General features: G+C 44.1%; 1 protein-coding gene across 12 annotated transcripts in view; it reads right to left on the reverse strand.

Moving 5' to 3' along the window:
- NAV3 (neuron navigator 3) overlaps positions 1–21487 on the reverse strand; it is an 837776-nt gene that overhangs the window by 269644 nt on the left and 546645 nt on the right. For 10 of the 12 annotated variants that reach the window (XM_073651894.1, XM_073651888.1, XM_073651886.1 and 7 more), the window contains 2 exons: positions 20252–20369; positions 19607–19659 (listed from right to left, as the gene is read on the reverse strand). In XM_073651894.1, coding sequence (XP_073507995.1) covers positions 19607–19659; positions 20252–20369 — 171 coding nt within the window. Of the gene's footprint in view, positions 1–19606; positions 19660–19736; positions 19757–20251; positions 20370–20562; positions 20642–21487 lie in introns of those variants that run through there. The other 2 variants (XM_073651891.1, XM_073651892.1) reach the window with 2 other exon arrangements.

The raw sequence follows: 21487 nt of genomic DNA on the forward strand, positions 1-21487 counted from the left end.
AACTTAAAGCAATATGTCTCCAAAACAGGAAATGCACAACAAAACAAATGAGGAACGAATGGGAGGAAACTGGAGTCAATGTGTGTGACCGAACTGTAAAAAACCGCCAAAAGGAAATAGGATTTACATACAGAAAAGCTAAACAAAAGCCATCATTAACACCTAAACAGAAAAAAACAAGGTTACAATGGGCTAAGGAAAAGCAATCGTGGACTGTGGATGACTGGATGAAAGTCATATTCAGTGATGAATCGCGAATCTGCATTGGGCAAGGTGATGATGCTGGAACTTTTGTTTGGTGCCGTTCCAATGAGATTTATAAAGATGACTGCATGAAGAGAACATGCAAATTTTCACAGTCATTGATGATATGGGGCTGCATGTCAGGTAAAGGCACTGGGGAGATGGCTGTCATTACATCTTCAATAAATGCCCAAGTTTACATTGATATTTTGGACAGTTTTCTTATCCCATCAATTGAAAGGATGTTTGGGGATGACGACATCATTTTTCAAGATGATAATGCATCCTGCCATAGAGCAAAAACTGTGAAAACTTTCCTTGAAAGAAGACACATAAGGTCAATGTCATGGCCTGCAAATAGTCCGGATCTCAATCCAATTGAAAATCTTTGGTGGAAGTTGAAGAAAATGGTCCATGACAAGGCTCCAACCTGCAAAGCTGATCTGGCAACAGCAATCAGAGAAAGTTGGAGCCAGATTGATGAAGAGTACTGTTTGTCACTCATTAAGTACATGCCTCAGAGACTGCAAGCTGTTATTAAAGCCAGAGGTGGTGCAACAAAATACTAGTGATGTATTGAAGTGTTCTTTTGTGTGTTTGTTTTTCATGATTCCATAATTTTTTCCTCAGAATTAAGTGATTCCATAATTTTTTCCCTCTGCTTGGTCTGAAAAAAATTACCCCTACTGAGTACCACATTTTTTATCTTGATTTCTTTTAGTGTTTCTTAAAGCCATAAAGTTGCCATTTGAAATGACTTTAGTTTTGTGCCATGTCTGCGATCTGCTTTTTTTCAACAACATTAAACAACTGAATGAACATCCTCCGAGCCTGGTGATTCCATAATTTTTGCCAGGGGTTGTAGAAATGCTCACTAGGAAATACTAACATATAGATCATTGCATTTCTCATAATACAGTAAAAAATACCTACCGTAATTAAATGTGCTGATTCTAAAGTGCTACGATTTATAAAAAATTTTAAAAAAAGCGAGCATAGTGCCCCCCTTTATACCAGGCATTGTTTGAGGTCCCAGCATTACTGCAATGCTTTATGCCCTATACATCAATTACTTTTTACTGGTAGTTGTACACAAATGCACTATATGGACAACAGTATTGATGCATTACACCTACAGGAGCTTTTATGACATCCTAGTCTAAACCCATAGGCATTCATTTAGAGGTAGTCCCCCTTTACAGCTATAATAATTTTCATACTTCTGGGAAAAGCTTTCTACAAGATTTTGGAGGTGTCAGTGGGATTTTTTGCCCATTCATCCAGAACAGCCTTTGTGGGGTCAGACACTAATGTTAGAGGAGAGGCCTTGGATTGCAATCTCCCTTTTATTTTATCTAAAAGGTGTTCGATGGAGTTGAGGTCAGTGAAGGTTTTCCACATCAAATTCATCTACTCAACTTTTTTTGGGTCATGCTTTGTGGACAGGGGTACAGTCTTGCAGGAGTAGAAAAAAGCCTTCCCCAAATTGTTACCACAAACTTAGAATTGCCCAAAATGTTTTAGTGTGTTGAAGCATTAAAATTTCCCTTCACTGTAACTAAAGGGCATAGGTTGACTTTCCAGCGGGTACAAAGCAGTCAGACAGGTAAAGTTCTCTTGGCATTCACCAAACCCAGACCTGTCCAATAGACTGCCAAACAGAGAAACATGATTCATCACTCCACAGAACATGTTTCCACTGATCCAGTGGTGGCATGCTTTACACCATTCTATCTACAGCTTGGCATTGTCCTTGGTGATATAAGGCAGTTTATCAGCCACAGAAACACATGCGACGAAGTTCCCTTTGCAAAGTTTTGTGCTGATGTTAAAACAGCACTCCTCCCATCAAAATTTTTATCCTCTTCAGTTATTGCAGTCATCATACTATATAGCACTGTGTAGTTACAATTGCTCATTTTGACCTTCTACCAGTTAATTCTTCTCTTTTCCATTAGGTCTATTACATATCGTGATTAAAAACTGACTAGCTGAATCCTTCTAAGCTCTATGTAGAAACAGAAGGTCAATTCTCCCTGCAGGAGTCATTGTTAGAACCCTCCTTTTTGTTTTTTCCATCTTGTGTCTTGTGGTCACGTGACCATCTGCCTTTATATTCCAGCTCCGCCCTTTTGGCTGTGCTGGACTTCAGTGTTGTTTGACTGTTTTGCTAGCCAGGTGCTTCGGTGCCTATCTCTCAGTTCGCTTGGTCCTTCTGGGACCTCTAGTACCTTTTTATCAGTTTATCTTTTTGTGTTCTGCAACAACTTTCTCTGTTCAGGAGGTATCCCATTTTTGTCCCAGTCCTTAGTTCTTTTAGGTACCCCTTCCCTTTATTCTATAGGTCTTCGTTCAGACTAGCCTAGGACTAAGGCGGGTCTGTTCGCTAGGGACAGGCAGCCAGCTTCATCGTAGGGATTCAGCTTAGTCTTACTGTAGGGAAAGCTTTCCCCTTCTTTCCTTAGTACTTGTTGCAGATCATAACAGTTATCACTGCAAAATCCCTGGCAGGGGGAAGAGGGAGCAGATGGGTCAGGTGTTGAAGAGGGGAATGATAAATGCAGGGAAAAGAGACTTACTGTTTCTACATAGAGCAGAGAAAAGAGAAGAATTAGCTGGGTAGAAGGGAAAATGAGCAATTGTAAGTACATAGTGCTAGATAATATGATGACTGCAATATATTAAGAGGATAAAAACTTAGATGGGAGGAGTGCTTCTTTAATGTCAAAGGAGGTTTTTAAGCCTGTAGTTATTGAGTGAGCAGAGAGTTGTCGACTTTTACCCATTAGGCATTTAAGTACTTGACAACTGCGCTCTGTAATTTTGTGTGAACTGGCACTGCGTGGCTGAATTGCTGTGGTCTCTAAATACTTCCACATAATAATAATGAATAATTTCTTGTTGTACAAATACCCTCTGATAACCGAAAGCGAGGTAAAAATAAGAAAGATCCACAAACCACCCTATTCTATGGGTCATTGAGTATTGGTGGTTTTCATTCATCAAAAATCAAAGTCGGAAGTTCGAAGATGATCAGATACTATCATAGTAATTACACAATCTTTGGGAAACATATAAGCCACTATTTGTGCTAGTAACATAGTGAAGATGCTTTTACACTTCAGACAAAACTTATCTGAACCCGACAATTTTTGATGATCAGTAGACAATGTAATAGAAGCTAATGTGGAGTCAGGACACATAACTGTCGGCAGAATTATTGAACAGTTGATCTGAGCGTAATGTGTATTGTCACCTTAATACAGTGACATCTTTTAGTAAGGCAGAAAAGCATTAGGAAACGTGAAGGATCCGAATGGTGTTTTTTGCTTTTTTCCTTGGATGTTTCAGGAAAAACCTATGCTCAACCTATTAATGTTTGCTCATAAATGTTTATTTCCTAGTGCTAAATGGAGCTGTTCCCCTTACAAAGATACCACATAGATCACTACATGGCAATTACACACTGCACTTCATCACCTCCTGTGTTATGTCTTGGCAGTTTAGCAGATCAGATTGCACAGTCTCCTTCTAATAAGGATCCCACCATTGTGAAATCCCTTTTCTTTCAAAACACCCATTGTTTTTGCTAATAAAATACTACGTTCTTCCCATGAAGATTATCTGCAAAGTGTTATTATAGTGAAGCTATACTACATTATTATCACATGTATAATTTATTATATTGCATTGCATTATGCTTTTAGAACAGTTTTGTAACTAATAATCAGCGAATAAAAAATACTTTAAATAAAATGTTTCTCAGGGTCCGTGCCCACAATGCGTTTTTCAAGCGTAAACGCACAAATAATGGACATGCTGCAGAATTTTCTGCACATCAAAAACGCTGCAGAAAATCCCGCAGCATGGGCACTGAAAGTGCGGAATCCCCTTGGGGACCATGGGGGAAGGATTACCAAGCGTTTCCCAAGCGTTTATGCTGCAAAAACTCCGCAGCATAAACGCTTGGGAAACGCTTGGTAATCCTTCCCCCATGGTCCCCAATGAAATTCCGCACTTTCAGTGCCCATGCTGCGGGATTTTCTGCAGCGTTTTTGATGTGCAGAAAATTCTGCAGCATGTCCATTATTTGTGCGTTTACGCATGCGGAATTGCCTTACAATGCATTAGAAAACGCATGGCAATTCCGCATGTGCAAAACGCGCGAAAAACGCGTGTCAAATTCTGCACGCGTTTTTCCAGGCAAGGAGATGCAGAAATGAAGCAGAAATTTTCACATAGCCTAATAGCAACAAAAAAATATCACCGACACATATGAACAACGATTTTGAAGAGCGCTTCAGATTGTTAATACTGCAATCTAAGGCCAGACGCACACCACCGTATATTATGCCCACGTGCAATCCGACAAAATATAGGATCACACTTGGACCAATGTTATTTTATGGGGCCTCGCACGTGTCCGATTTTGACAAAGCCGGTCTACAGAAAAAGTTGCAGCATGTTCAAGTTTGATACAATATTTGGATCTTACTCGGACATGCAAGTCAATGAGTTCATGGAAAACATCGGACTGCATTCGGATGACATCTGAGTGCAGTCCGATTTTTGCGCACTGACACAATGGAGAAGATGTAGAAATTTTGTTCTCCATCTTCTCACAGTTTGCTGCAATTTTCTCATCTGAGAAAATCGGAGGACACTATGCTGAGACTCTGATCAAACGCTGGTCAGAGTTTGATCACAGTGTCATTTGCATAATCCCGCCAACTCTCCTGGATAAGAGAATATACGGCCGACTGACCCTAGCCTAACCCTCAGTTTGCCCTGCTGCAACCATAGTGTAATACACAGCAGATTTATTACAGACAACTCTGCCACTGTCCTATTCATTTTAATGGGTTTGCAGAAAACTATCCACATGCTGCAGAAACAACCTAATTCAGATGTACAGAACTGACTTTCAGTTGCAAAAAAAAACGTTTAAACTAATCTGCCACGTGTGAGATCATTCTACAACCACTTTCAGACAGGTGTAATATTGGGGTGTGTATTTGTACTCGTATCATAAGTTCAGCATCTGGACCTCCCAGACAGATCTAATGTACCACGAAGGATAGACCTAAGTGTTGTATCTATAATACTAACTTTAAAAAAAAGATTGCCGAAGGGGGGGTTAACTAAGTATAATATGCCTTCCTATTGAGAATAAGAGGTCCTATGCTTATATATACTGGAAATATGTGATGAGTAATAAAGTTTGGAAACAAGGAACTCCTAGAACCCATCTCCTGCGCCATCAATAGCAAAAACAAAATGTGCAAAATAATATATTAAAAAAAAAAAGCCAGCAAAAAGCCATTAAAAATGTTTACAAATGGCAGACATTTGAACCTAGTACCCAATTCATCAAAAGAGGTTACGTAAAGCACTTTGAAAAATCACAAAATGTCCAAAACGCCAGTCTTAACAAATTGGGGCCTTAGTCTTTTGCATGCCATTCTAGATATTAGCATAATAATTAGTTTTAACAGAAATGACATTTATCATCTATCCACATAGGTTATAAATGTCTGATTACAAGGGGTCCGATCACAGGTACCCCCACTAATCACAACAACAGGAAGTCTTATCCAACTTTCATTCTTGCTTTAGTTGTAATTGGTTGTGCGGCTTGTGCCTAACCACTGCCACTCCATTCGGTGTCTATGGCATTGACAGAAAAAGGCAAGTGCAGTGCATCTTCATCAGTCCCGTAGGCATAAATAGAGGGGCGGCATTCATGTGTGACCATGCAGCTTCATTCTGAGGAACCTGTCTGAATGAAGTGAGGAAAGACAGAAAATCGGGGTCCTTAGTTCGGTGGGGGTCTTAGTTACCAGACATTTATTAAATAACCTTTGGAGAGGTAACAAATACAAAGGATAAGTAATAAATTAACAATTCCCTAATACCAGGTTGTCCTTGTATTAGCTCATTGTAATCCATTGAATAGACCCAATATAAGGGATGCATTAAAAACAAATTTTTATTAATTATCATTTAAGAGTGGTCTTTATTTAAACCTACTACAGTGGGCCTGTGTTATATCCCTGTGTAGGAGGACTTCCCAATCTTGGAGCACCTCTCTATCAGCTACAACTAATCAATTTCTATTAATGTATTAGTATCTCCCTAATATGATCATGGCTGCAGTCCATAGATCTATGTAGCAGTTTGTAGGCAATAATATCTTTATAGCTCTAGCCCCCTGATGAAGCCTGTATAGGCGAAACTGGTTGGGAGAGCTATATTTGTGGATTTTAGTTCTTCTTGGTTCCTATAGGAATGAAAAAGATGTGCCTACAAAGTCCACCAAAGGTAGAACAAAGCATTACTTGGTTCTCAATTAAGTCAGTGGGCCGGCTGGGTAATGTATGAACCTGCTGGGTCCCAGAGCTTGAGACACTGTAGTCTCTCTGGACACCGAGTACCTAATTCATAGAAGATGAACCATAAAAACAATATTTTTTGGCCTCTAAAATAGCTTTTTTCAACTTGGATATAATAGACTTAGACATTGTAAGGATAAGGAACTAAAACAGCGATTATATTAGAATGGACAATAAAAAGTGGCAAAACATTAACGAACTAATAACAAGAAACTTTAAAAAAAAATGTATTAGAAATGTTATAAAAACATGTGACATGTAAAAACAGAACCATGTCCCCTGTCCTATTTGTGAATGCCCGGAGATTGGCCGTCTATTTTTAAAATGCAGTTGTCAAATAACTTGACCTAAATGTCAATGAAATGTTTGCCCTACTACAGTGTATTTTTATCAGCTTTTGATAAAAATATATATGTTCTACAACTCATTAAATCAGATCTGCATGGGAACCTGTCAGCTTAAAAATGGTGTGCAAAGCAAAAAGGAGCTACATAGATTGCTATAGTTTTGCAGGAAAAGATTAGCTATAACTTATATTTTTTTCTCTGAAATCCCTGCCTATTCCAGGCTCGTTAAGTGGATAGTCCTAGCATCTCAATCTGTTCTGCTTTTCCCATCCTACCCTATAACACGCTGCCTATTGATGGCACAGCAATAACAAGCCGACAGGTCCCCTTACAACTCTAGCCACATAGTGGAGAAGGAATGTCCGGTCTTCATGGAGGCCCTTATCTATTGGCCAATCTCTATAGACTCATTTATCACTTCATACAGTATTATGCAAGTACCTTCACTAAAATCTCTACCTGGTGCTAACAACTAAAGGATGTTCTCCTGTGTTACAAAATAATTGCTTATTGTTAGGATATGCAGTTCTGTTGTATTTGCTGGTGCTCCTTTGAGATTTCTGTCGATACTCAGAATACAGGAGGATTCACACTGTTAGGGCTCGCTCACACAGGCGTATGTTCTCTCATGGGAGAGATTATGCTAATGACACTCGGATAAAACTCTGTCAGAGTTTGAGCAGAGTGTCACCTTAGTGTGATCCAATTCTCCCACATGACAGAATCGCAGCACAGATGCAGAGAAGACAGAGAACTTAATTTCTCCATTGTCTCTGTGCACGTACATAGGACTGCACTTGGATGTCATCCGATTGCAGTCCGATGTTTCACTCGCACCCATAGACTAGTATTGCATAATCCGAATACCGGAGGCACCCGCAGTGTGCCGAATCGTCATGAGAAAATAATCGGAGCTCTGCACTGCCCCATAGTATAACATTGGGCAGAGTGCTATCCTATAAAACATTGCATGGCACTCGGATGTGTTATATGCCAGTGTGTGCGAGCCCTTATACTGTTCACAACCACCTTCTCTGTTCAGGGAACTACAGCGCGGCCCCATTGCAGCTTCCACTCCAGTGATGTAGACAGCAGCGCTGCAGGGAAAACTACAGCAGTGCTTCTCTATAAATAGTATATAAAATATAGGGAGTAACCCGTTATGAAACACTAGCACTGTACACTACTTCTTACTCAATGTACAGCTGGAAATATTTCAATCCACAATGCAAATTAGGTTTATTAGCCAACTTCACAAACTTTCTGCTGTTCGCAATAAACCAATTGAACAAGAACAATTTACATAGCTCTCCACAACTAATACAATTCAATACAAAATGCCACTGTTAACCCCTTCATGACCTGGAGACTGTTCCATGTTTTGTTTTTTCCTCCCCTTCTTTCAAGAACCATAACTTTTTTTATTCTTCCATCAATATGGCCGTACGAGGGCTTGTTTTTTTGCGGGACGAGTTGTACTTTTGAATGACACCATTAATTTTACCATATAGTGTACTGGAAAACTGACCCGGAGATATGACTTTCCAGGTCAGTACAAGTACGCAGATACCAAACGTATATTTTTTTTTTTTTTTTTTATTTACGTGGAGAAAAAAAATGTGGAAATTTGTAAAAAAAAAAAAAAAAAAAGAAGAAGAAGAATTTTGCTTTTGTCGCCATTTTCCAGGGCCCGTAAGGTTTTCATTTTATGGGACACGGCGCTATGTGAGGGCTTATTTTTGCACCCTGAGCTCACATTTTTACAGATGCCATTTTTGGGTAGACAAGATGTTTTGATCACCTCTTATTGCATTTTATGGCAATGTTATATAGGCCCAAAAAGAATTTTGGTGTTTTGATTTTTGTTCTCATTACACCGTTTACCGATCCAATTAATTTACTTTATGTTTTGATAGATCAGACTTTTGCGAATGCAGCAACACCAAATATGTGTATTTTCTATTTTTTTTTTAATTGTTTTATTTTTAATGAAGCAAAAGATGGATGATTTGAACTTGTGCTTTTTTTTACTTTTTACATGTTTTTAAAAACTTTTTTTAAACATTTTACTGTATTTAATAGTTTTCTTAAGGGACTTAAAGCTGCGTTTGCCTGATCGCTTGTGCTATACATAGCAGTACATTAGTCCTGCTCTACATAGAGAAAATCATGAACTCCTATGAACACCAGCTAAACGCTGGCCTTCACAGCAGGATCATAATGACAGGCATGACGGTCATCAGCAGACCCCCAGCTGTCATTACAACCCATCACAAGTGCACCGATGGGCAGGTGGAATTACGTGCCCTCCTGCCGGCTTGTGTTAAATGCCGCTGTCAGAGACTGACAGTGGGATTTAACAGGTTAACACCTGCAGCTGTTAAAGGCACATGATGTCTGATTAAATCAGCCATCATCTTCCAGGAAAGATGTGGGCTTGGTGTGCGAGCCCGCATCAAATACAGGGACACAAAATATGACGTACATGTACGTCACATGTCGTGAAGGGGTAATGACTACTGCAGACCCAGAATTATTCAAACCCTTCATGACAAGTGTCTTTAGTACTTAGAAGACCTCCTTTGGCTGTTATGACCGGCTGCAAATGTGATACATAACCAGACAGTAGTTTCTGACAGAATTCCTTAGAAATCTTAGCTCCTTCTTTGGTAATGGAATCCAGTTCACTAATATTCTTGGGCTTGTGTACAGTCGCCTTCTTCAAATCTCACCAAAAATATTCTATTGGATTCACTACAGGAGACTGTGATGGCCATTCCAACATCTTCCAGAACTTCTTTTGGAACCAAGCATTGGTTGACTTTGAGAAATGTTTGGGATCACTGTCCCGATGTAAAGTCCAACAACACACAAGCTTTAGCTTCCTCGTAGAAGGCATGACGTTTTCTCCTAGAAGTTTTTGATACTTGATTGATCTTGATCGCCATATGTTCCAAGTTTCTAGCACCAGGGAATGAAAGTCAGCCCCAGACCATCACCGATCCACCGGCATGCTTCACTGTAGGCAGGGTGTTCTTTTCAGCCTATGCCCCATTCTTCCTTCTAGACGTACCACTGATCCATAGGCCCGTAGTTTGTTTCATCACTCCACAGAACAAAATGTCAAAATTTCTGTACTTTATTTACATAGTTTTGAGAATATTGGAGCTGACTTTTCTTATGCTTTTGGGTCAATAGGGGTGTACGTCTTGGAGTTTGGGCACAGAAACCTTTAGCATTTTGTATGTGTCCTATTCTGCTAACTGTAACCTCAGTCCCTGCCGCCATCAAATCGTGCTGCAAGTCTTTTGAAGTCACTGGAGGGTTTTTGACCACTTTCCTCCTCAGGAACCTGTTAGCAGCTGGTGGTAGCTTTCTCTTTGTCACGGGTCCAGGTGGTGGAACCTCTGTGCTTCGGTGCAAGGAGGGACCAGAGGAGCGTGACTAGGTGCCTACTCGGCCTGACCCAGGTCACACGGCGGCTTAGTCGATTCCGTGAACCAGGTAGGGACCGGGCAGGTGAACCAGGTGCCACTCTGGGATCGACCTTGTGTGAGAGCAGGCGACTCCCATGGGTCAGGTGACAAGAGCTGTACAGCGGATGAGCACGGCAGGCAGGCTGGCGGGTGGTCCAGGTAGATAAGCAGGCAGGTACGGCTGATAGCCAGACAGGCGCTCCGGGTAGGCAAGCAGGCGGGAACAACAGATTACTTGGCAGGTGCTCCAGGTAGGCAAGCTGGCGGGCACGACAGGTAACAGGCAGGTGCTTCGGGTAGGCAGGCTGGCGGGCACGGCAGGTAACTAGCAGACTGGCGGGCAGAACTATAGACAGACTGGCGGGCTGGACTGTTAGACAGACTGGCAGGCAGGACTGACAGGCAGCGGGACCTGAGGGCTGAAGCAAGTGTTAGCACGCGGAACAACAACCTTGTACAGGCACCTCCATTTTGGAGGAGGTGCCTTATATAGGAGAAGTCCTCCGGCCATTGGCCAGGGACTCTATAGGACGGCGCGTGCGGCCCCTTTAAGAGGGAGGGAGCGCGCGCCCTAAGCACAGTGCCCGGGAAGCTGCGCGCGGTGCACGCCACAGCAGCAGGGGAGCAGGAAGACGCTGGACCAGGACCGCGGCGATGAGGGAACGGCGTCTCTGCCCGGGAGGAGGCATAAACGCCGATGCTACAGTCCCCCCCCCCCCTTTACGCCCCCTCTTCTTTAGGCCCGTGAGAAATTTTTTAAGAAGATGAGGGGCATGAATGTTCTCCCTGGGTTCCCAAGATCTCTCCTCTGGGCTTACTCCCTTCCAATCCACAAGAAAGAAAGTCTTTCCTCTTACCCTCTTGGTGGCCAAAATGTTTTCTACCTCAAAGACGTCCTCAGTGGAGACTGGAGCTGGAGCGGTACCTGGATCGTCAGAGAAAGAATTAAGGACAACAGTTTTGAGGAGGGATACATGAAAGGAGTTGGGGATCCGTAAGGTGACCGGGAGTTTCAGCTTGTAAGCCACGGGATTGATTTGGTTCAGAACCTCGAATGGACAGATGAACTTATAGGAAGTTATCTTGAGACGAAAATATTTGGAGGAAAGCCAGACCTTGTCTCCCGGACAGAATTGAGGAGGATCCAGACGTCTCTTATCAGCATGTCTCTTCATCCGCTCGGAGGACTGAAGAAGTGCAGATCTAGTGACTTCTCAAATAGCCGAAAATTCGCTGACAAGAGACTCCGCGGCAGGATTGTCCACTGAAGAGGAGACAGGAAACGGAATCCGGGGGTGTTGACCGTAGACCACAAAGAACGGGGATTTAGAAGAAGACTCGCTCTCATGGTTGTTATAGGAGAACTCAGCCCAGGGCAGGAGCTCAACCCAATCGTTATGGTGAGCGTTGACAAAGTGCCGAAGAAAGCTGGTAAGGATCTGATTGATGCGCTCCACTTGACCATTGGACTGAAGATGATAAGCAGAAGAGAAATCCAAAGAGACATCCAGCAGCTTGCACATAGCTCTCCAGAAGCGCGAAGTGAACTGAACCCCGCGGTCAGACACAATGTGGAGGGGTAGGCCGTGAAGACGGAAGATGTGATGGATGAAGTCCTTAGCCAGCACAGATGCAGAAGGAAGACCAGGCAGAGGGATGAAGTGGGCCATTTTAGAAAAGCGGTCAGCGACCACCCAAATGACAGTACAACCGGCAGAAACAGGGAGATCCGTGATGAAGTCCATTGCAATGTGTTGCCACAGAGCGAAAGGCATGGGAAGAGGAAGGAGACGGCCGGCTGGAAGGTGCCTGGGAACCTTGTTATGGGCACAAGAGGAACAAGCCGCGACAAAGTCCGCAACATCCTTGCGCAGGGAAAGCCACCAGTAATGTCGGGCGATGAGCAGAAAGGTCTTCCTCTGGCCAGCATGACCGTCTAGTTTGGATGAATGGCCCCAGAGAAGAACCTTCTTTCGATCCGGAACCGCTGCAAAGGTCTTACCGGGTGGAAGATGAGACAGATCCAATGGAGCAACAGTCACCACTTCGGAGGGGTCAGTGATATGTAGAGGCTCCTCCTCTTGGTCGGAAGACAGGAATGAGCGGGATAGAGCGTCAGCTTTAATGTTCTTGTCCGCCGGGCGGTAATGCAGAGTGAAACAGAATCTGGCAAAGAATAGAGACCACCTGGCCTGATGCGGATTTAGTCTTTGGGTGTTCTGCAAATAAGCAAGGTTTTTGTGGTCAGTGTAGATGACCACCGGGTGCAGAGCCCCAGAGCCCCCTCAAGCAAGTAGCGCCATTCCTCCAGCACTAATGTGATGGCCAGCAGCTCACGTTTTCCTATGGAGTAGTTGGTAGTTGCGCTTCGACGAGGCGAAGAGCTTGGAGAAGAAGCCGCAGGTTACCATTCTCCCGGACGAGGATTTCTGGGTGAGCACCGCTCCGGAGGAAGATGCATCAACCTCCAGGAAGAACTGTTTTTTGCAATCCGGACGGTGCAGCACAGGAGCGGAAGAGAAGGCTTGTTTAAGGGAGACGAAGGCCTTCTCCGCTTTGGTAGTCCATTCCCTGGGATTTGCTCCTTTACGGGTGAGCGTGGAGATGGGAGCAGACCGGGAGGAAAAATGAGGAATGAAGAGGCTGTAATAGTTTGCGAAGCCCAGGAATCGCTGAATCGCCATCAACCCCTCCGGTCGGGGCCAGTTTAAGATGGCAGACACCTTCTCGGGATCCATCCGCAGACCAGTCTCGGAGATAATTTAGCCCAGGAATGGTAGGGAGGTCTGCTCAAAGAGGCATTTCTCGAATTTAGCGTATAGGTGATTCTTCCGGAGTCTTAGCAGAACCTGACGAACATCCCTCCAGTGTGAGGGCAGATCCGGAGAGAAAACCAAGATATCGTCCAGGTACACTACCACGCAAGAATACAGGAGATCACGGAAGATGCCGTTAACCAGCTCCTGGAAGAAGGCTGGAGCATTACAGAGACCAAAGGGCATCAAGCGGTATTCGCAGTGACCATCCCTGGTGTTGAATGCAGTCTTCCACTCGTCTCCCTGGCAGATCCGGACCAAATTGTACGCCCCACGAAGATCGAGCTTGGTGAAGATATTCACGCCTTTAAGGCGGTCAAACAGCTCCGAGATGAGAGGCAGGGGTACTTATTTTTGATGGTAATCTGGTTCTGACCCCTGTAATCAATACAGGGACGTAGAGAGCCGTCTCTCTTCTTGACAAAGAAGAATCCTGCTCCAGCTGGAGAGGTGGATTTCTGGATAAATCCCCTAGCAAGATTTTCTTCTATGTACTCAGACATGGCCCGGGTCTCAGCCAGTGACAAGGGGTAGATTCGCCCGCGGGGAGGAGAAGCACCAGGTACCAGGTCGATGGGGCAATCATACGGCCTATGAGGTGGTAGTGTCTCCGCTTCCTTTTTGTCAAAGACATCCGCATAGGACCAATAGGGTGCCAGCAGACCAGGTAGTTTAGCCGGAGTAGACGGGGGTTGAGCAGGACGAAACGGAACCAGACAAGACTCATGGCATTCCTGATGCCAAAGGAGCACTTCACCAGATCTCCAATTCAGGACGGGCTCATGTCTTTGTAACCAGGGTAGACCAAGCAAGATGAGGTGAGAGAGACTGGACAGCACATGAAAGGAGATCTTCTCCGAGTGCAGCATTCCCACCTGAAGGGTTACAGGCTCTGTGACTAGCAAGATGGTCTCCGGAAGAAGCCTCCCAACCACTGAGGCAACCGCCAACGGTTCAGCCAGACGTACGGTGGGAATCTGGTACCGCTCCACAACAGCCTGTTGAATGAGATTCCCAGCGGCTCCGGAATCCAGATGGGCAGTCTCGAAGAAGCGGGTCTCACCACTGGAAATAGAAACGGACAGAGTCAAGGACGGAGAAGATTTACTCTTGCCTAGGACGACCTCTCCGAGCGGTCCTAGACACAAGAGTTTCCCGGCCTCACCGGGCAGGAACGGATCAGATGCTCTATACTGCCACAGTAGAAGCAACTCCCCTCGGCTCGGTGTGTCTCCAGGTGAGACTTGACCATCTTGGTTTGGTCAATTTGCATAGACTCAGGCGAACACACCCAGGGAATTGCTGATTGCGAGGCTGGCCTTTGGAATGTTGGAGCGAGACGCGGAAATCTTCTCTCCCGGTTAGTCTCCTTAGCACGTTCCAGAAAACGGATGTCAATCCGGGTAACTAATGACACCAGGTCGTCCAGGGTGGAAGGGATGTCACGACCGGCTACCTCATCCTTGATCCGTCCGTCCAGAAGGTGGACACCAGGGCCTCATTGTTCCAGGCAAGTTCAGATGCGAGGGTTCGGAAACGTATGGCATACTGGCCCACAGTGAGACTCTCTTGGCGGAGATGGAGAAGTGAGGAGGCAGTAGAAGATTTTCGTCTGGGCTCATCGAAGACCTTCCGGAAGGCAGTGAGGAAAGCCAGAAGATCGGACACCAGGGGATCCCATCTTTCCCACAGAGGGTTTAGCCATGCCAATGCCTCCCCAGTGAGGTGAGACATGATGAATGCCACCTTGGCCTGGTCGGAGGTGATCTGGTGTGCCAGGAGTTCAAAGTGCAAGCGTGCACTGGTTTATGAAGCCCCGACATAGGACAGGATCACCATTAAAACGTGAAGGCGCAGAGAGCCGGGGTCCAAAGCTGGGTGTCACAGCGCCACTGGGTTGAGGTGCCGACGGAGCAGGTGCCGCTCGGCTAGAGACAGACACAGACGGGGTGGACAGCGTGTCCAGGCGTGAGTTGACAGTCCACAAATAGGACAGGATAGTTTCCTGTTGGGATCTCTGACGTGAAACCTCCTGGTACAGGTTAGAGAGCAAAGGAGCCTGGGAGCCACCGGGTTCCATGGCCTGTGCAAACTGTTACGGGTTCGGGTGGTGGAACCTCTGTGCGTCGGTGCAAGGAGGGACCAGATGGGCGTGACTAGGTGCCTACTCGGCCTGACCCAGGTCACAAGGCAGCTTAGTCGACTCCGTGAACCAGGGAGGAACCGGGCAGGTGAACCAGGTGCCACTCTGGGACCGACCTTGTGTGAGAGCAGGCGACTCCCACGGGTCAGGTGACAGGAGCTGACCGGTCCAGCGGTTGAGCACGGCAGGCGAGCTGGCGGGTGGTCCAGGTAGATAAGCAGGCAGGTACGGCTAATAGCCAGACAGGCGCTCCTGGTAGGCAAGCAGGCGGGAACGACAGGTTACTCGGCAGGTGCTCCGGGTAGGCAAGCTGGCGGGCACGACAGGTAACAGGCAGGTGCTTCGGGTAGACAGGCTGGCGGGCACGGCAGGTAACTGGCAGACTGGCGGGCAGAACTATAGACAGACTGGCGGGCTGGACTGTAGACAGACTGGCAGGCTGGACTGTAGACAGACTGGCAGGCTGGACTGTAGACAGACTGGCAGGCTGGACTGTAGACAGACTGGCAGGCTGGACTGTTAGACAGACTGGCAGGCAGGACTGACAGGCAGCGGGACCTGAGGGCTGAAGCAAGTGTTAGCACATGGAACAATAACCTTGCACAGGCAGCTCCATTTTGGAGGAGGTGCGTTGTATAGGAGAAGTCCTCCGGCCATTGGCCAGGGACTCTGTAGGATGGCGCGTGGGGCCCTTTTAAGAGGGAGGGAGCGCGCACGCGCGCCCTAAGCACAGTGCCCGGGAGGCTACGCGCGGTGCGTGCCACAGCAGCAGGGGAGCAGGAAGATGCTGGACCAGGACCGCGGCGGTGACGGGAACGGCATCTCTGCCCGGCAGGAGGCAGAGACGCCGATGTTACACTCTTTCTGACGCATCCAGGTAGTGAAGTTAGTACTCCTATAACACTGACCTTGAACCTTTGAAATGTTTTTGTTTCTTTTTCCTTGTCTGATTTCTTTTCTTTGCTTTTGGACCAATTTTTTGACAACCCAAGAATATTTGTAAACTAGAGGCCATTGCCCATGAAGAATGGGCTAAGATTCTTAAGGAATGCTGCCAGAAGCTCATGTTTGCAGCAGGTCATAACAGCCAAAGGAGCTCCTTTAAGTACTAAAGATGCTTGTCACGAAGGGGTGGAATAACTTTGAGATTGCAGCGGTGATTAAAAGAGGCATGTTGTCTTAAATTTGGAGAAACGACTTGTTATATTACTTGTGTCGAGCTATTTAAATTGTTCTTGTTTTATTGGTTTATCGCAAACAGCAGAAAGTTTGTAAATAATAATTTGCAATAGGATTTGAATAATTTTGTATGCTCCTTGGCGTGTACTATAAATCACTGGATTTGAGATCACTCCCAAGATGCTAGCACAATGGACGGTAACGGATGATCCAACTGAAGCCGTGATGTCACAGTCACATCTTAATGATTAGGTCAACTTGAGGAGCTTCCTGAGCTTTGTCCTTGATGTAATCCTGTTAATTCTAACCACAGGGGTCATTGTATCACTGGCTGAACAAGAACATTTCCCATGGCTCTGCATAGATTTACACATGAGCAGGTGTAACGGTTTACTGTAAGTCATAGTACAATTTGTAAAATCTGTAATATTGATGGTAACTATGCAGTCATCTGTCTCATTACAATATGCACTGATGCGTACAGCACAATAGTTGTGGTTCATATTGGAAGGACTACTGCTAACACTTCTATTATTTCTTAAGGAGAACAAGTAAATATATAAAAATTTGTGCCGCTGGTGACCTATACTGCTTGCATATGGGCTGATTTCCAAAACAAGTCTAAATGGTTATAAGATCTCTACATCTAAATATACAGAACAAATACTCTCAGTTTGTAATATACACTACATCAGGTCCAAACTATGTCCTGAAGCCATGATGCCAGGTAGCACAGCAGCAGGCTCGTACAATGAAGGGAAAAGCAGACAGAACCTTGGCATACCATACTAGCGAAAAAATGATGTACTCATACAAGTCGTACCTTTCTAACTGTGAAAACGATTGCTTCAGTTTTATATACTGTACATAACACAGCATGACATCACATCTAATAGCACATGACATCACAGGTTTGCACTAAGACCCAGGAGCTTTAAGCTACGTCTCATATTCGTAGATCATTACATAGAGGTTATTGTAGGCTTCAAACATGTGTATAGATTAACGTGAAAGCAAAAACAGTATAGGCCCCCAAGCTAAAGATCTGGGGGCAGGCACTGGATTTTAATATAAGGCATATTACAAGTTACATCAAAGATAGGGCCACATTAAAAACATTTTAACAAATATGGTGGCAGGTAAGCCAGATTCCAAATACGTGTTCGTGAGTGTAGGACATAGATTGATGTGAAGGAGTACAGTCTGTACAAAACTCCATATATTGGCATGATATAATGAGTAACACATATAATCACACACCGATGGGTTATAGATCAATGTTCTGAACGTACAGTGTATGAAAGTAACTAGTCAGAGCATCCAGTCAAAATGGACAAATGTGAAAAGAACAAAAAAGCTAATGTTCAGTTGGCTGCATTTGATTACTAAGGCTATACCCAAGTATATACAGTATATATATATATATATATATATATATATATATATATATATATATATATATATATGAACAAGATGGCCAGAGTGGCAGGACTGTAGGCAGGGTCTTATCCTGGTGCTCTGGGCCACATCAGCAAGAAAAGCCCCGCAGCACAAGTATGTTCCTCATAGGGCGGGCCTGTGGGCAGGTCTTATCTGTCTCTCTGGCTGTCTCTATGATGAGGAACATACTTTTGCTTCAGAGCGGCCTGTGGGCAGGTTTTTTCTTGCTGATCTGGCCTAGGGCACTAGTATAAGACCTGCCTACAGTACTGCCCGAGAGTAAGGGCACATTATTAACTCACAACAGAAAACACAAATTACACAGAACCACAAGAGAGATTTCTTCACTTCAGGTATCATATTAATCAGTGCAGCAGCCCCAACATGACACTGCCTGTAGTTTACATAGCAAAATCCTACTGACAGGTTCACTTTAAGGCTATGTGCCCACGATGAGTTTTTTGACGATGCATATTTTCACTGTGTCAAAAACGCAGCGTCTTACAGTTCCAGCCAAGTGGATGTGATTTATAGACATCTCACGCCCACTGTGCTTTTTTTATTCAATGTAAACTGACCCATGGTGCATGTTTCAAATCCGCAGCATGTCAATTTCTCCTGTGGGTACGCTGACTTTTATGCGCAGATTTTCCCTTAGAATTGTATGTGATGTGTAAAATCCAGTAAAAAATACACATGCTTTTCTAGTGCGTTTCCATGGTGTCAACGTATCAAAAACACATGTAATCATGACTTTATCAATAAAGTTTTGTCAAATTCAAATACTAGGAAGTATCTAAAACAAAGCAGCTTTATTTAAAGCATGACATACCAACAAGAGACAAAAACTGCGGCGTCAAAAATGCGATAAAAAAGGAAGTAAAAAAGCGCACTAAAAACGCAATAAAAAAATGAAAGTAACCTAATTTACATAGTAGGTGCAGAAAATCTACAACGTCAAAAACTCATCGTGGGAATGTAGCCTTAAAGATGGCCAGATTTTAATCCACCTTTTTGACTCTGATTTACTTTTTTATATAAGTAAACCTACTGTAATACATATGATTTTGGTTAAAAATCTTTCACATTCCATAATTACATAATAATTACATAATACAGCTAAAAAGTGACAAAAAGCGCACAACGGGGCATGACCCGGGCAATAAACGCTGTAGATAGTCCAGTATTGCTCACCTGGCTGGGTTGTGTCAGGCACAACTCCTATGCAGATATAGATACAAGCCGCTGCCTTGTATGCTGGAATAAACCAGCAGTAGTAGAAAGAAGAAGAATCGTAGAAGATATCCAATGTCGATGATGGTGGTGAACAAAGAGCAGTTTTATTAATCTACGCATTTCAGAGTTGAACAAACTCCTTCACATTGTTTGTTTGTGTAACTCTGAAACGCGTAGATTAATAAAACTTCTCTTTGTCCACCATCATCATCGCCATTGAATATCTTCTCAACCAGCAGCGATTTATCCATATATCCCCTTCTACTACTGCATGACTGGCATGTTCTGACGTGCAATATACATATTTATGAGGTCCAATACAGACCGGACTTACCATCTGGGTCTGGCTCTTTGGACAGCCATTGATGTCTTCCACTTTTTCATTTGCTAAACAAAAAAAAAGGAATGTGTAAGTAAAAGAAGGAAATTCCACATTTTACATAAGGTGTAGCGTATTTACTCACGGAGAGCACTACTACAACCTTACACCCTCCGCTATCAGACACACCATATACACACACAACCCTACAGGAGTGGAAGTGTGAATGTGATCTACTGCTAATATCCCTGCTCCTGCCAAGTGACTGCTGACATGAAATCCTCCCCAATTGTCTCGGCATGGTCAGGGATAGTGTTTCAAGGCATCCTACAAAGAATGATCCCCTCCAGCAAACAAAATGCACACATGGGAGACATATGGTTTGATCAAGTCTTCATCTCTGACATTGCGGCATGTGGAGGATCCACTTTAAGCCGTTGTAAACGAACCCTTGGGCTGATACTTCCCAGCTTTCTAATACAAATGAACTTTCAAACAACTCACACAAACGTCTGCGCCCTGGAAATATCTGGACTTAGTGAGTGCAGTGAAGACAGACACACGTTGAACTTAACCTTTTCAAGTCCAAAGCCATTCTAGCAGCCGCCCTCCCCTGCCTCTTACTCCTCTCCTCTAGCACAGCTGGGACCCCAGACTCACCAATGATCTGAATGATCTCTGCCAGCAGGACACCATCAGCTATGTCTTGTTGTAAATCCTTTATCAGCCTCTTGTGACCAGACTTTGCTAGGTAGTGATTTGCCCAGTCAGTGTAAATCTACAAGACACAAGGAAGAGGGAGGGATAAGGGAGACAGAAGATAATAAAAATTATTCAGAAAGGCATTTTGACTTCAATAGCAGAAGTATTCAGGACTGCATTCCAGCCGGGGAAGTCACAGCTCAAAAGGAAACCGTTATGCTACTATTATTTAAACAATTTCTTTCCTATTCCCAGCTCTAATGACTCACTTTTCTTTTTTTATAAGGGTCGCTGTAGTTCTCTGGCCACACAAGAAATGCACTCTCACTTCATGGCTGTCAAGGAAACTGCTGTCACAAATCAGTCACGTTACTTCCTCCTTAATGACTAAGACCAATTGATTTATCAGTGCTGAAGTGCCAGGGATTAAGATTTGCACATTTTTTGCTGTCAGAACCTGATAAATCTTTTAACTACAGCACCCATAGATTTTACAGTAAGAGCTCTCTATTTCTATCCAGCTCGCTCACATCAATACAATAACAAACTAGCTTTAAAACATATAAGGAAAACATTTGTTATATCACTTGTAATTATCAAACATGTTTAGATATTCACTTCAATAAAACGTTATCATATGTAACAGTAAGCATTCTCTCATGGAAAAGCTTGCCTATATTTCTTTAAAGGGCATCTGTCAGCAGGTTTTTGCTACTTCATCTGAGATCAGCATAATGTAGGCAAAGAGAAGCTGATTCCAACGATGTATCACTTAGTTTATTGAGTGCAGCTGTTCTGACACAATCAGAGTTCAGAAAACTAACCCTGCCCACATCAGGTCCTCTATGTACATAGTCTATTGACAGTGAGCTGCTTATCAAAGTAGGGGGCGGAGTCGAAGGCCTTAACACACAGCAGCTAGTCACAGCAATGCTAATGTCCTAGTGTTAAAACCTTCATTGTAAGTAAACAACAGTGTCAATGTGGAGTCACAGCCCGGAGAACTCTACTACGATCTGCAAACCTGCAGGAACAAAGGACGGAAGCGCTACTATGTTGCCTTCTTTTAGGCGAGGCCACCTAATCAAAATGCAGTAGCGACCACCAATTGGAGCTGAGGGTGCGCGGAAAAGGCAACGCAAATGCACGCCTATGTGTCTCAGTTCTGAGTCGCCAACGAGGACGTTGGTAAGG

Source organism: Phyllobates terribilis, unplaced genomic scaffold (assembly GCF_046119375.1).
Source record: "Phyllobates terribilis strain yellow unplaced genomic scaffold, ASM4611937v1 Scaffold_11__3_contigs__length_659146591, whole genome shotgun sequence".
NCBI lineage: Eukaryota > Metazoa > Chordata > Amphibia > Anura > Dendrobatidae > Phyllobates > Phyllobates terribilis.